Source organism: Homarus americanus, unplaced genomic scaffold, assembly GCF_018991925.1.
Source record: "Homarus americanus isolate GMGI-L3 unplaced genomic scaffold, GMGI_Hamer_2.0 scaffold24523, whole genome shotgun sequence".
Lineage (NCBI taxonomy): Eukaryota > Metazoa > Arthropoda > Malacostraca > Decapoda > Nephropidae > Homarus > Homarus americanus.
This window is the reverse complement of record NW_024744357.1, coordinates 3,627,485-3,644,322: the sequence shown is the minus strand read 5'-3', so window position 1 is coordinate 3,644,322 and position 16,838 is coordinate 3,627,485. Positions and strand designations below refer to the sequence as shown.

Here is a 16,838-nt window from a genome sequence, read left to right as displayed (position 1 = left end):
ATGTATTGGTGTATTGTTTGGATTTTAGTATTGTTTGTAAATACATTTAATATATATTAACTCACCTACAGTGTTATCTTAAATCCATGTCCTTAATGATGTCTTAAACTATATCACATGAAAATTCATAACAAAGTAACTTAACAGCCACAAATTATGTATTGTGTGGTATACGTACAATAATCTGTATGACACGTCGTGGAATGTGTTGTCTTATAACACAATATAATTATATAGTTACAAATGCTACCATCATTGAAATGCTCATGATGTTCAGCACACAATATTAACGGTAACGTGTGTAATTCCACTTTTTCCTGGCAAGCTCAATCTCTGATTAGATTATATGAATAGACGTAGGAAATTCGCCTGACCTGGAGTGAGAGTTGTGAACTCTTGGAACAATCTACCAGAAAGTGTTGTGACGGCACCGAGTGTGAGCTCTTTCAAGACAAGACTTGACCATCGCTGGAGTGGGTTCAGGTACATTCAGGAGCCGGTGCATGCTCAGTACTTGCCAATAGTGAGTAACAGAGACATGACCGATTGTCCAAGTGGCTAACGAGCCAATCTTTTGGTGAAGAGGATAAAAGAAAACTAAAAGTGGCATTAAGTGTCATACTTAATTGTACAGCAACTGAGTTAAATGTAATTTCTGTCATTGCAGGATTAGCCTTTCTGGCACGTGTTCCACACAGGCCTAAGTTGCCAGTTAGCCATATATAAGCTCGTGCACGGGGGAGCGTCACATCTCTGACGCTTCTCCATCATTATCTCCGGAATGTGTACGATTCTCCGCCCGCCATTTTAAGACAGTTTAACTCGGTGAATTTTGTGAATATCAGTGTTCATGCTGTAACAGTGAAATTGTCATTTACCCAGTGAAAGAATTAATGTAACGTAAATATCGTCTGTCGTTGCTAAACGAAAGATTGTTTGTGATTGAGTTATTATTCACATCTCTGACGCTTCTCCATCATTATCTCAGGCACTGTCTATGTTGCCACCACTACCAAGGTTCGGTAGCCGCCTATGGGCAAGATGGTCGTGGAAGGATGTCTTTAATATGGCAATACTAGAATCTGAGGACGGGAACAACCAGGGAAGACCGTGCTATGATACTACAGCGAGTCTACCCCTGGCGTTACTAGCGAGCGAGCCTCGGCTGTGTGTAGTAAACTACCCTCGCAGCGCCCAGTGGGCTCAGTATTGTCTGGTTCATTGATCTTCGTTATATGTACCGAGCAGTATTGGTATTACCAGTAATACCGTGTTATCAGGGCTGTTGGGAGTGCATCCTCCATATGGCCTACCAGCTGAGTCCTATCTAGTATTATTGTTGTTTATTATTGGGGATAATTAGCAGAAATATAGTTACCCCAGGTTGAGGAGTGAACCCATAAAAGTTTATAGTATCAGAGTAAATATGTACGTGAGTCGAGTACATCAACTAAAGGAAAAGTGCCATGTTATTCATTCCGAAATAGCATGTTGCTATAGATAATATTTTAATTCGGGATATTGTCAAGTTTGTCATGTAACCATCTGTATTGGCATTGAAATAATATAATGCTTGTTTAATGTTGTAACCAAGAATTGAAGATTTAATTTGTTACTTGTAAAAGTAAGACCTGAGGAAGGGTCCAGTCCTATCTGAACGTGTAAAATAACCATCTTATTTGTCAAAGAAATAATACAACAGATGTTTAATGATGTAATAAGTAATTGAAGATATATTTTATGAATGGTAAAGTAAGACTTAAGTGGACCAGTCTTGTCTGAGTGAACTTAATTAACATCTTATTCACTCCTTATGTTAATAAATATTAAATTAGTAAATAACGAGTATCACCGCTCTATTCCTTCTACCCACTGGTTCTCAGAAAATAACTATTGTAACTCACATGTCTAGAAGCTTGTGGGGTTTTTGGGATGTTTGGTTCACACTCAGGATGGGATGGAGAAAGGAAACTCACAATGTGCTCTCTATATACATGTTGTATTGGATGTACAATGCAGCTTGGTGCTGGGAAGGCAGCATGGTTACAAGCGTGATGTAGAGAGAGCTGGTTGGTGAGGATGCTCAGAGGAGGACCAGCTTGTGGGTCGCCATGCTCTCCGGCGGGAGCAAGGACCGCCAGGCAGGCGGAGGTGTTGCTAGCTGGTTGGTGTTGGTAGAAAGAGACAGGTCACCACGAGGTCAGGTCTTAAATAGCGGGGGGTAGGCGTGGCTTAATAGTTGACCCCCGCTCCGTGATTTGTAGCGGCGCTGGTTGACCTAGACCACGAGGCACACACGGTGGAATTCGTGGGGTCGGCTACGCAGCGACAAACAGCGTTTGGAGGGGAGAAATCCACTACAATACTCCCCCTTCCCTCCAGGCGGTGTAGGAGACTTGTTGTCTGCAGGGTTGCATAGCACATGTGAGGCAGAACGGGCGGCGCATGCCTCATGTGAGACAACGGCGATGGCGTGGATGAGCCGGCCGCTGGAGACAACTGTCTAGATACACAATATCTGTGGGAGTAGAGAGGGAGAAAAAGGGTGTGTGGGGGCAATTAATGTTGTGCTTCCCTCACGGCAGGTACAGAGTCGTCAGATGCGCCTGCTGGGGTGTGTGGGCCTGGGTCAGGAGCAGGGGCTGCGTCAGCGGAAGCGGATGAGGGCTCGTGACAGCAGCTGGGTCCACGACAGCAGCAGGGTTCAGGACATTAGCAGGGAGTACATGAGGGAGAAAAGAGGGGTGTGTGGGTCCGCACTCAGGAACAGGGGCCGCGTCAGGAGAAGCGGCAGGGGGTACTGCTGGGCCGGGGTCGGCGTCTGAGGCAGGACTGGTGTGCTGGGGTCGGTAGGACGTGGTGCTTGGGGCAGGAAGGGGAGCTGGTGTCTGCTTAGAGAAACAGTGCTGCTCTAGGGTGTCTAACCTGCGGTGCAGAGGCAGTAGTTGTAGAGCCGATGAGAGCTGCTTCTGTGTGGATAAGCCAGTCTTCCATGTTGCTTGAAGACTGGGAGCGTGATCAGTTTCTCCTCCATCCTAAGTGAGTGCGAATCTCCGGGAGTCACCAATTGTGGGGTTTTTGGGATGTTTGGCTCACACTCAGGATGGGATGGAGAAAGGAAAGTCACAATGTGCTCTCTATATACATGTTGTATTGGATGTACAATGCAGCTTGGTGCTGGGAAGGCAGCATGGTTACAAGCGTGATGTAGAGAGAGCTGGTTGGTGAGGATGCTCAGAGGAGGACAGCTTGTGGGTCGCCATGCTCGCCGGCGGGAGCGAGGACCGCCAGGCAGGCGGAGGAGGTGTTGCTGGCTGGTTGGTGTAGGTAGAGAGAGATCACCACGAGGTCAGGTCTTAAATAGCGGGGGTAGGCGTGGGTTAGTAGTTGACCTCCGTGATGTATGGCGGCGCTGGTTGACCTAGACCACGAGGCACACACTGGGGAATTCGGGGGTGCTGGTGGTAGAGTGGTACCGCTCTTGCCTTCGCAAGCGAGATGTCACGGGTTCGATTCCCGGGCCGGTGGAAGTTGTTTGGACACACTTCTTAGCCCCCATTAGTCCCTGTTCACCTAGCAGTAAAGTAGGTACCTGTTGTAAGTCGAAAGTTGCGAATTCGTATTCAGGGACAAGTTGTTGGAGCTTCCAATAACTTGATGACACAAACCACTGACTCTTCAGGCTTCTACGTCCTTAACTCATGGGACATAAAGGCAAGCATGAACTTAGCATGCTTCCCTGTTGGGCACTGTAAACGCTTCTGCGCTTCACCTTACACAAGGATGTAGGGAGTGCCCAATAAAAAAAAAAAAAAAAAAAAAATGTGGAATTCGCGGGGTCGGTTACTCAGCGACAAACAGCGTTTGTAGGAGAGAAATCCACTACAGGCTAATCCCCGTAAAAAAAAAACTCGCTGATCAGCTTGTTTGCCGTTAGCCGCACCTTTTAGGCATATCTCGTTCCTGCAACACTTGATGGTGCTAGTGCTAGAGTGCTCTAGGCGTCTGACGAAAATTATATAAGCACCAGCGAGCTGCCCACTTTGAACAACCATGATTGTTGGTATCTCCATAGCGCATCTTTTCCGACGGAAATGAAGGCCAGATTCCTTTGAAACAAAAGAAAATACATAGGAAAACCTATTTTTTTATTATTTTCCTTGGTGTAAGTTTGTAGCCAAAACGAATCTGACTCCTACAAATACGTACCCCCCTATGACAGCTGTTGTCTCTGTAACTGTCTTTAGAAACTGGACCATACCAAGTACCTAACTTACCCTTAGGCCATACTACCATTCCTTATGTTTCTGTTCATTTGTATATCATACGTGGACCTGATCAGAAAAAAAGTTGTTCAATAATACATTAAGAGCTGGTGGTGGGCGTCACGACAGGCTGACTTAACTCTGAATATTTTCAAACAGACTGAACGGAGCTTAGTCAGCTTAGTCATGTTTGGAAGTGAAGTTTGAAAATACGTACAGATTCTCGTTCTCGTTAAACCGAGGCAGCAAAGTAACTGAACCGCATCACGATGAAGACGTGTATGTAACAGTCGGTATATATAAGGCTGAATCAATGACCAAAGACCAGTACATTAGGGGCAGCTAATAGAGCCACATGACAGTGTCCGGGTAAGTCTACTGTACTTGTATTTTAAACATTGGGTACGAGGTACAAAATTTGTCAAACTTATCGTAGGACTTACTGTATCCTGGCATTGATGAACAGTACTGGCAAATACTAAATTATATAGTACCTTACCTAACATACAGCTGAGATAACAGCTGACAAGACTATAAGCTAAATGTTAAGTTGTTACATAAGTGTTCTTGTCTGACTATTACTACTGCAAGAGAGCTTTAGTATTACCAAGGTTTATTATTTGGCTGTGGATATTTGTCCGGGGTAAATATTCGTTTAGTGGCTTTGGCTCCTTTTTGTTATGATAATAGGTTTTTTTTTTGTGTACTTAAATCTGACCTTCTCTTGTTGGGCAAATGAGCGAATTTTGTGAAAAATAAAAATTTCTCTTTATTTTTTGACAAAATTTACTAATTTTCCCAAGAAATGAAGGTCGGATTATAATAAAACACACCTAAATACACAAAAAAAAACTATTCTCATAACAATTTCAACTCCCAAATCACTGTTGAAACCAAACCAACCAAACCTAATGTGTGTGCAGTTTGAAAAATAAAAGCCGTTGGAAACTCGGTGCACATATTCCAAGCCTTGTCACGTCACAGTGGATACACACCGTAGACTCAGTTCCCATGCTCCAAGCCTTGTCACGTCACAGTGGATACACACCGTAGACTCAGTTCCCATGCTCCAAGCTTTGTCACGTCACAGTGGATACACACCGTAGACTCAGTTCCCATGCTCCAAGCTTTGTCACGTCACAGTGGATACACACCGTAGACTCAGTTCCCATGCTCCAAGCTTTGTCACGTCACAGTGGATACACACCGTAGACTCAGTTCCCATGCTCCAAGCTTTGTCACGTCACAGTGGATACACACCGTAGACTCAGCTCTCATGCTCCAAGCCATGTCACCGGAGGATAAGACATTGTCTGAGAGTGGGTGACTGGCTGTGGGAAGAACATCAGCTGACTTGATTTATTTCTGGTAACGTTTTTACTTATCTCCATGCATACTAATTTGCCCAAGAAAAGAAATATATTCGTTTTTTTTAATACGAGAATAACCAAATATGAAAGTCTTGCTGCAGCCATTAAACGAATATTACCCCCCCCCCCTTTCATTGGTACCAGATATCAAAATAAGGGTAAAATTGCAGATTACAGCAACCAAAGAATCTGATAAAAAAAATGTGTTACCTAACCTAACCAAATGTAATATATGAAATTGATCATAGTAAAATAGTTATACCGATTGAGTGGAGTGAATTTCAGGATTTTTATGGTTGCTGTTTACTGCAATATTTCTAAAATAAGTATTTTCTTTTTAATATGACAGAAATATAGGGGGTGGAGCTCCTTGGTTATGAAGGTAGGTAAGGTTAGGTGGGTTTTTTGGTTTGTTAGGTCAGGTTCTGTTAGGTTTTAGAAAATGCGGGCTTTTTTAAAATACTTTGTATGTAATAATGATAATATCTGAAAAAAATTACTGAAATCGAACAACTCCTTCTGGTATTAGCCCTCTGCTTCAGTATTACCAAACTTACCTAACCAATAACTGGACAAGCTAATTATTGATGAGATACCTTCTGGCGATTTTTCATTGAAAATTATTTTAGAAATGCTGCAATTTCACCGCATTATGTAGTGGACACTATTGTAGTTTGGGTAATTGTCTTTAAAAAGTAGTTGTTTTTAAATTAAGCCTAACTTAACCTAAGTTGAAAAGAAAAACAAGCTGCAGAAGCGTTGTTGAAGATGCATCAACCTAACCAAAGACTCCTACCTAAACTTATCTATCTTATTAGCCTTGGGGCTTCACCCTCTGGACGCCCCAGCATATTAACAGAAAGAACTTGCTATAGTATGTTGTAATTTGATAATTAATGTATTAGCGAACTGATCCACCAGCGATTTTTCATAGAAAATTATTTTAAAAAGTCGCAATTTCACTTTGTTTTAGTGTGGACACTGTGTTAGTTTGTGCAAATATGTTAAAAAGTTGCTATTTATAATTTTAACCTGAACTGGGAGGGAGACAGTGGGTCACTACTGACTCCTGCCTCTCTCTTGTGGATCATCATCATCATCTTTGACTGCTGGCTGTGGTCTTGGGGCAAAGAACTTGTCCAATGTGGTCTGTTGTTGACAGTACAATTTTTCAGTGTACAGCTCCTTATCGCCCTTCATTGTGTACTCCAATTCTCTTGCAAACTTGAGGCTGTGTTCATGATCTGGATTGTGTCTCAGTGGTTTACATCACATCTTGCAGTTGACTAAGCACTTTAGACAAAACTTTTGTTGTCAATTCACGGGCTGTAGATTGAACTTCTGTACAGGTATCCTCCTGTTCCTCACCAACACCTCACTCCTATTCCATTAACAAGTTCCTCATTGGACTAATGGTCTCTGTGTGACTGTAATAGATCAACCACACCATCCTAATCCACTTCCTCGAACCCTGCACCATTTGCTAGAGTTACAATTTCCTGCTGCACCTGATCCAAGGTCTGAACCTGAGGAAAACCTTGGAAATCATGGACACATTCTGGCCAGATATTCTTCCACACACCATTCATAGTTGTACATTTGACTTCATCCCATGACTCAGCAATGTTTTCTACAACATTCATGATGTTAAACTCTTCCAGAAATCTCAGACTGATTGCTGATCTTCATCATCAATTGAGCTATAAGTTGTCTAAAAGTCCTGCATAAATATTAATCTTACCTTGATCCATAGACAGTAGCAAAGAAGTTGTGTTCTTGGGCACCAGGAACGCTACACGATCTTTGGAAGCTCTATACCCAGGAGCTTTTTCCTCCTCAATTGAAATAAATGTCTTGGCGGGCTTGTGCTTCCAAAAGAGGCCTGTTTCATCAACATTGCACACTTGTTGAGTGTATCCATCAGCCTTATTGATTGCCTTTAGTATTGCTGGATAATTATTAGCAGACTCAGTACTGTATCAGCACTGGCTGCTTCACCTACCATCTTAATGTTGTTTAGGTTTGAGTGTTTCTTAAAACACTCAAACCTCTCTTTGCTGGCATTAAAGGGTTTTTCATCAGAGCTAGCACCTTGTTCCTGGTTTAAAATTTGCATACAGACTCTTATCCTTTTACTGAATTATCATGGTGTTAATGGGTACATTTTGCTTGGTCTGGTCCTCAATCCACACCCTGAGTAAGTGTTCCATGTCATCTCAAAAGTTATCTGTGCTTGTAGAGGTTGAAGACTGTCTCCAAGAATTCATATGTCAACATAGACTACAGTACCGTATTGTACTGTACTTGGGAGTTTGTGCAAGTGTTCAAAATGCACCAGAGAATTGACTGAACAAGAAATATGTGCTTCAGTGCAACGACCAATCGTACTCTTATGAGCAGAAAGATGTAAAATTACATAATGCAGTTTCAAGAAAAGTGTTTTAATTGGTATCTCATATGAAAGTCAGTTCTTTCTGCTTAATATGCCAGGGGGTCCGTTAGGAAGTTTGGTAAGGTTTGCTGGATAGGTTAGGTTCTGTGCATTGTTGTTTTCATTTTCTTGTTTAGTATCACACAAATAGCATCTCCAGAAATTTTGGTGCTACAGTAAAACCCCCATAATTTAAAATTATAGGAGCTCTAGCCCTTAAGAATTATGAGATTTTACGAAATATGAGGGACACCTCCCGTGGGAAAACAAAAAAAGAAAAACCTAAACTTCGTCCATCTGATTAAATTTAGTGTCTTTAATACACTTTTTAGTGTCACCACTTTTAGTATTGACTATGAAAGGTCTCCTTTATCTTTTTATTTGTTTGTATCATCGACTGTTGTTTGGCAAACACCAAAGTGTTTGCAGAATAATTATCTCCCTTGGCCAGGTTAGGTTTTAGTTTTGTTTTTAGCCCCACATTTTCCCTTTGCTTCTAAGGCCAGACCACCTTGGTGGATCAAGATTGACAGGGTAAGAAGGGTATTAACTCAAGTACAGTAATATGGAAATTCCCAAATTTTCAATATCACCTATGTGTTCAGCATGAAAAACTGCTTTATTCTGCAAACATCAGCTTATGAGTTAGTGGTTGTGAGGTCATTACCATATCAAGTACAGTACTGTAACCAGTCCCCATACCACAATCCTCCATAATTTATTTTGCTTCACACTTTAAAATTTGTTTATAATATTGATCTTCTGATTAATCGTTAAGGAAATATGTTTCCTTTTTAATGGATTTCCACTCACAGATGGTTTCGGCATGAAAATGTTCACTTTACTGTACCTGTACAGTATTTGAAAATAAAGCGAGCACAAACACTCGGGCACTAGATCCAAGTACAGGTTGGACCTCGTTAATATGGGAAGCTTGGGACCAGACCGGTTCTGGATTATTTAAAATTACGAACCATCGAAGCCGAGGTTTAAAAAAGGCACACAAGGCCTTGACTGATGTACCACTGTCTAATTTCTTCAGTATAGACACCTTTTCTAAAATAGTTAAAGTCGCTTGCTTACTTTTCACTGCATTACAACCACTTCCACTGCTTGCTGGACTCTTAGGATGCATATTTAGTGGTACATTATAAGTATTTAAAGGTAAAATAGTGGCAGCAGCCACAAGAAGTGAGCTATGACACATCCTGAACCATCGAAGCTGCCGGACTATCAGGTCCTGGATTAACGGGGTCCAACCTGTACAGTAATAGCAGATGCTGACACAGTTCAGTAGACTTGCTGGCTAGCCATTTAAAATAATCTGGCTGATGGAGTCTTGGATGGTTGGGGTTGGGGTCTGGACTATCAAGACCTGCTGTACAGTACTGAGTTTAACTGAGCCAAGTTTGGTTTATTTTGCAGGAGAAGAATCAGGAGATGAAGACTCACCCAAATCTGAAGAGTTTGGTGAATGGTGTACAGACTGCTGAAGAGATGGAGAACATGATTGGCACAGCATTGTCTTATCAAGACATGTTTGATCACAGAACCTCACCCTGGGAGATGCACAAATGGGAGCAGGTTTGTACATTGTGATACATACTTGTCAATAACAAAATGGGATTTGCAGAGTTTTGCAGGTTAAATTTACAGTACAGTACAGTATATTAATACAGTGACCCCTCGGTTAACGAACTCAATCCGTTCCAGAAGGTCGTTCGTTAACCGAAAAGTTCGTTAACCGAAACCATTGTTTCAATGGGTTTTTGGGTAATTGGTTCCAGCTCACCGAAAATTTCCTAAATTCAACAAAAATGGTAGAAAAGTTCACTTACTTTGAGGTGTGTATGTAGAAGGCTCCTGGATGATGATGATGATGGGAATTAGAATGGGGGTGGAGGAGAAGGAAGAAGAGAAGGCATTGGGGTGGAAGAGAAGTCACCCCATGGTGCCATTTCACCCATAAAATTTTAGCTCTCTGGTGTAATTCAAGATTATTTTCTTTAAATCAACACTGCACTGCATTATATATTGTCAATATGTAAAATATATTTCAAAATGACCAATAATTTGCTTGGAAACACAGAAAAAAAGTGTTTAGTTGAAGAGAGTCTCAAGCAAGATGTTACCTCCAGTGAAAACAGAGAGAGACTAACGCCTGTTTGCTGTGTTAAGAGGCTGGATGCCGCGCATTAAACTAGTCACTTTACCTTCAATTATGTTCAATAATTGTTAAAATGACTAAAAAATTGAATATTAAACTTTTAAAATTATTGAATAGTATAAACTTCTTGATATTTACTAAAATAGTAAGGAATTTAAGCCCTAGAACCGATTAATGTATTGGCGGACTGATACTAAAGCTGGTTGCCCGGTCAGTGCAAGCGAAAACATGTTGAGGTCGGTTCGTAAGAAATTCGTTAACCGAATTTTTGTTCGTTAACCGAATTGAAGATCCTTATGGAAGGCAGTTCGTTAACCGAAATTTCGTTAACCGAGGCGTTCGTTAAACGAGGGGTCACTGTATTTGAATAGTTTAACTCCTATTTCTGTTGTAAGTTTATGAAAGACATTTTCTGGTCCTTCTTAACTGAAGGAGCTAAGAATTTTTAGTATAATATGTGAGGATGTGGCTAATTGTTACTGTACTATGTTTTTTTTTTTTTTCTTTTTTTTAGCTGACAGTACAAGCCCCACCCCCTTGCAGCTCCTTGGCTCATACATAAGTTTGATTATTATTGATATATTGCAAATAAATCCATATAAAACTGTTCAGGATACCCAGTTCAGACTCACTCTAATGCTGAATATAATGTATGTAAAGATAAAACTACTTGAACACATTAACATTCAAGATATGATTGGAAAAAAGTTTGAAATAAAGAAAATTTAACGTCAGTCACAAACAAATTCACGTTTTCTGAGAACACATTCATCATTACTTCTTCTCGTTTCATTAATTATTATGTATACCTGTATCAAGATAAATGACACCAAACTTATAAAGCAACGGATAATAATGAGCACTTTATAAAGAGTAAAATAAAGTGTAGAGACCACTTATTCATGTAAAGCTGTTTGTTGTTTAAGATGAATGTTATGGGGGTAGCTTTTAATGACTGCGTTTTATTAAATGGATTCGTGTTCTAAGATAGGGGCGTACCCAGGATCTCAGTGGGGGGTCATCAGTGGTGGAAATGGGTTAGGCGAGTGCAGCAAGCCCTTACAGCTGGGGAAATCTTGTGACTATATGAACTGGTTATTTGGAAATATCCTAGGGTCAATATTTAATACTTTATCTGATACGATGAATTGCAGGAGGTCCCTGACTTACGAACGCCTGCGATACGAACGAGGTTAAACTTAAAATTTATAGTACAGTACAGTACTGTATTCTATTTACCTGATGACTTATTTTTTAATTTCATTTACTGTATTTTGTCATCCTATTTCTTCATTTGTTTTAAATTAAATCATTTTATATGTATATAAGGACTTAGGCTATAATATAGTGGGATTTTAAACATTGTTCTGTAAGTACGTCTGCACATAGCATGTGTTCCTACTTACATACAAATCCGACATAAGAACGTCTTCAGGAACGGAACCCGTTCGTAACTCGGGTACCCCCTGTACTTATATATAATAATAATAATAATAAACATTTTATTTGTAGCTGGCTTTCAACAATATTACATTTAGATTACATGTTGCTATTAAAATAAATATTTTGAATAAGTTTTTAGTTGAACAAAAAAAATTATAAAGGAGCATAAATTGAGAAGTAGGTACACACTGCATACCCATGTACCACCACTGGGGGCCACACTGAAACATCAATACTATTATATGTACTTTTATTTTTTGCATACTCTCTAGGCTCCAAGTAAATAATACAGTACAGTATCTAATTATAATTGACATGGGGAGTATATATGGTTGGCAGTTATTAAATTAGAAAAGGTAAACATATTGCAATTGGTAAAAATATTAAATTCAAAAACAGGAACAGAATAATAATGGGTAATGAATCTACAATTAAAAAACATTGGGTAAAACCGGCACTATAAAGGCTGCTCAAATAATCAGTCGTAATTTAACAGCAGAACTGATGGTAAGATATGAATAAAAAAATGCAGACACAAAAGTTAAAGCATGAAAAGACAAAAATTTATATGCCCAGAAAAATCATCAATCACACTATCAACTTCTATAGTAATATTATTATGAATTTCCGTCAATGTCGACCTCTCCAGATGTTCTTCACTCATTGTAGATCTCGTGTCCATTTTATCTTCCTGAGTGCTGAGTATGGCTGCCACAGTCAGCAGCTCATCACAGGAACAGTTGTTAGCAATTGCAGTAGTTGTTAAACATTAAGGAGTTGTGAACATGCCTTGGTTGCAGCAATAGCAGCGGCTGGTCTGTCACGTGTCAAACTTCCTTTCCATTTTGTTTTTCCACATTATTATTTCACTGCAAAGGGCAGATGGGTTGGGAAGATCACAGATCACTGAGCAGCGTTTAAGTTCCAAAACCCCCCCAACCATCAAACCCATTGTAACCTCCCACCCCCTCCACCCTGGGTATGCAATTGTTCTTTGAATGTTACATTACTTCAACTTATAGGAGGACCTACAAAAACTCAAGATTGATCTTGAAAAAGTAGATCGTCTGTATCACATAAAATTTCAAGATGATGAAGTGGAGCAGCGCGACTATGAGCTTGTAGCACGTGTGGAATTTGCACCCAAGACCTGGATGTTCATTGAACTTGTGGCTGGCTGTGACTACACTGGATTTGATTGTAGAGGTAAGTGTTAGAAAAGACATTTCAGGATTGAATGTTAGAGGTGTGCTGGTAACAGTGATTATTAGAAATATACAGTAACCATATTATGTGGAGAAAGTCTGTTTCCCCACCTGCAGAAGGCTGATGGCAGATGTACGTTTGTCTTCACAGAAATAAAGCATAAAGTGAAAAACTATAAAGCATTTAGCTCAAGAAGTTCCTTTGCATTCAGGTTATTGAACTTTACTTAATGGAATAATGCACCTACACTGTCTCAGAATTGTAATTATCTCCCTCTCAGAGCTGGACACCTCAGTTCTAAAAGAAGGTGTCTGAGAGTAATAATTGTTGAAATATAAGACTACAAAATCACTTGTACTGTACCAAGTTAGACCCTCCTTGAAAGGCTGTACCTCTGTTCTGCTCCATTCATAGAAAATATAAACAAACCAGACTTCTGTTTTCACTGTCCTCTCACTGTTCAGTCTGGCTGCTGTCACCTTGACCAGAAGTGGTGGCAGAGCTCGGCTTTGCCCTGTATTTTTTGTTTAGCTTTTAAAGGAAACTATATGATGTAGATATATTTTGTTATAACTTAATACCTTTTTGGCAAATTATAGCAGTAGTCATACTTATGTTATTATTCAAGGGAATTCTCAATTTAGGTTGATTGGTAAACTGATTTGAGTAACCATTGATCAGGGATTTGGACTGTCCAAAGTATTCCATGAGCTCCCAGATCATGGGACTGGATGTGTACCAGTGTGTAAGTGAAGTTCTTAGGACTCGTACAGTGATCTGAAATACCCTAGAGGTGATGCTCCACACAGACTGATAATTCACCTGACAGGGTTGATAGTCTTGAGACATCATGGTCTGCACCACACATCAGCCACAAAGAAGGCATTTGATGTCTCCTTTATTTCAGTGTTTGAAATTTAAGAAACTTTTCAAGGGAGCTGAGGCTTTCATGGTTAATTATGGGGCAAAACTTGAGAATATTCTTGGGGGCAGACTGCCATTGACAGCAATGAGTGTGCTTCTTCCATAATGACTGAAAGGCAACTGTAGGCCTGGTGATGCATGTGTAGTGTGAGGAGGCCTACCGTAAGATGTGAAGCAAATCTTGGTGCACAATTTTAAAACATTGGGGTGAAAATCTTGGCATCATATGATGAATGTTGCAGTTTAAACTGTATGACAACATTATTTTGGTGTAGAGATTAATTACAGTAATTTTCAGGAATATTTATAGAAAGAGAAATTTATTTGGGGAGCAGGATCCTATATCAGGAATAATTCTGTTAATTCATGACCACATACATAGTCTCAAGGAAGGCAGGGGTGTGGTATGAGAGAAAACAATTCTCCTTACCTATGATCACTACTGTAGTAACTTGTCTCCTCTCTTTTCTTTACCCTCATCTCCTTCCTTCAGCAGCTGAGTTAAGGAAACCATAAAAGATAGATGTCAACAGCAGAATGAATATACAGTTGTACCCCACTTAACGCGGTCAATAGAACCCAGAGGGTCCCGCGTTAAGTGAACAACAGAACAAATGGGATTAACTCCAATAGAAACCAGCCTGACCCCCAAACTCCACTTTTTGAAGACACATAACTATGTTGTAGTAAAAATAACATCTTAATTTTATGATGGTACATGCACACAATTAATACTTAAGAGAAATAGAGAAATACAGTCGCCAAGTTAATGTCCATTCAAATAATGGACTCGACTCCCTCCCCCTCTTCTCACACTACACTGCTGGCTCTTCCCTCTCTGAGAAATTTTTGGGGGAAAACCACTAAATTTTAATAAATAATACCTCAAACTAAAGTTAGGATAATACAATTGACATTGCTGGATTCCTTGTAAGACCAGGAATATTTTGAATATAAATGTCATATATTTTGCACAAAAGATAACATATTTACTCAGAGAAAACATTTTATCTAAAATTTGTATGTCTAATGCAAAATATATGATGTTTATATTCAAAATGATCATCAAATTATAAGAATTCCAGCAATGTAAATTATATTCTGACCGGGTAATTTGTATGAATTTTATGAGCTAAAACAAATATCTTCAGTTAATAAAAAAAAAAAAATATTCTTCACGACACTATCTGTCAATCAAAGTACCCCACCTTGCCTCCCCCCCTCTTCCAACCGCGCGGTCAGTCCCAACCCTCCCCCCCACCCCCCACCAATCCTCCCTTCAAGAGAAAGAGTGGGTGAAAAAAATAAATTTTAACATTTTGTATTAAATAATACCTCAGATTAAAGTTAGGATAATATAATTGACATTGCTGGATTCCTTGTAAGACCAGGAATATTTTGAATATAAATGTTATATATTTTGCACAAAAGATAACATATTTACTCAGAGAAAACATTTTATCTAAAATTTGTATGTCTAATGCAAAATATATGATGTTTATATTCAAAATGATCACCAAATTATAAGAATTCCAGCAATGTAAATTATATTCTGGCCGGGTAATTTGTATGAATTTTATGAGCTAAAACAGGCAGTCAGGCAGGGTGGCGGGTGGGGCAAAATCTAAAAATAGCGTCTCGAGTCGAGCCGGACACTCACCGCGTATATGTGGAAAAAATCCGTGTTAAGTGAAAGTTCGCTTCTGGTGAGGCACCGCGTATATGAAAAAACGCGTTAAGTGAAACCGCGTTAGGCGGGGTAATACTGTACAAGTATTCTCTGAAAAAAATTGGAGATATGACTCAAAATTCACCAAGTATGAAAGTTGATGATAGCAAAGACCATGATGCACTGCCAAGTGGATCTGTAAATGGCACTACAGTACTTGTACTGTATTTAGTTAATACAGTACTACAAATCTGCTCTTGTGGTGACTTCTCCTGATTTTGTTTAACCCTTAAGCTCCGGGTTAGGGTGCTGCTGGCAATACCCCCACTCGGGGTTAAATCGAGAACAAAAATCAACATTTCCAAAATTAATAAAAAAACATGGTGGGAAAATAGGCGGACGTTCTGGAACGTCACCCGGGGCGCGCTAGTCGGACATTCTGGAACGTCACCCGGGGCCTAAGGGAAAGATTCTTGTTGTCTACATTAGCCAAGAAAAACAATACAGTATTTTCTCTCTCCCTTTAAGTCAGATTTTATCTATTTCCTGTAAACTTTTTCCTCTTCTGAACAGTTTGTGCACTAGTTAAAATGGCTGGAGTTGTTCTTCTAGAGCCTGGGGATGCCACTTTTAATACTTCATTTGGCTAATGCCAGAGAGAGGGGGCCCTGTACACAGGTGGTTAAAAGGGAAACACCAAACAAGATTCCCATTTTTGACTCCAGTTCAGCTCCTTTGATATAGATTTAGATTTTTACCATTCCTTTCCTGGTATATGAGGTTGTTGTAGAGGTTAGATTAAGGGCCGTGTTCCAGGAAATGTTCTTCCTCAGAATCTGCCGTATAAACAAGCTCCTATAAATCAAAGGAAGTATGAAGACTCCTGTAACGCTGTGTTATGACCCTTGGGTAGTTCGTTACATAAACACAAACTACTTAAGTCTTTCAAATATGTCGGTAATTATTATTATATTCTTAATCCCAAATTCTCCCAACAAAGGTCAAGTTAACAGGTCAAAACCTTAACAAATAAAAAAAAAATATGAACATTTATTAACTTATTCCCACCACCACATATGTAGACAAAATAAAATAAATAACAATAATGATATGATGTTTGGAAGTGGCTGAGTAAAGGTCCAACAAGATCACACAAAATCAATATCAAGCAAAACAAATCTCAATTGTCAAATGCCAACTCCCAAGACTGACTAGAGTGTACCAGTAGGTCACCGACGTCACCTCTCTACCGCCAAATACTAACGTACTATATCCTGATTGGCCAAAATATAAACTTTATCTAAATTACCTACACTTATCTAACCTATATACAATAATACAATAAAATATAATATACTCAAAC

At 39.6% G+C, this 16,838-nt stretch overlaps 1 protein-coding gene across 2 annotated transcripts in view; it reads left to right on the top strand.

The window, feature by feature from the left end:
- Positions 1-4,235: 4,235 nt before the first annotated feature.
- Positions 4,236-16,838, top strand: part of LOC121877701 — a 36,745-nt gene continuing 24,142 nt past the window's right edge. For both annotated transcript variants that reach the window (XM_042383526.1, XM_042383525.1), the window contains exons 1-3: positions 4,236-4,634; positions 9,492-9,650; positions 12,699-12,882. In XM_042383526.1, the coding sequence (XP_042239460.1) occupies positions 9,507-9,650; positions 12,699-12,882 (328 nt within the window). In that variant the 5' untranslated portion in view covers positions 4,236-4,634; positions 9,492-9,506. The remainder of the gene's footprint in view (positions 4,635-9,491; positions 9,651-12,698; positions 12,883-16,838) is intronic.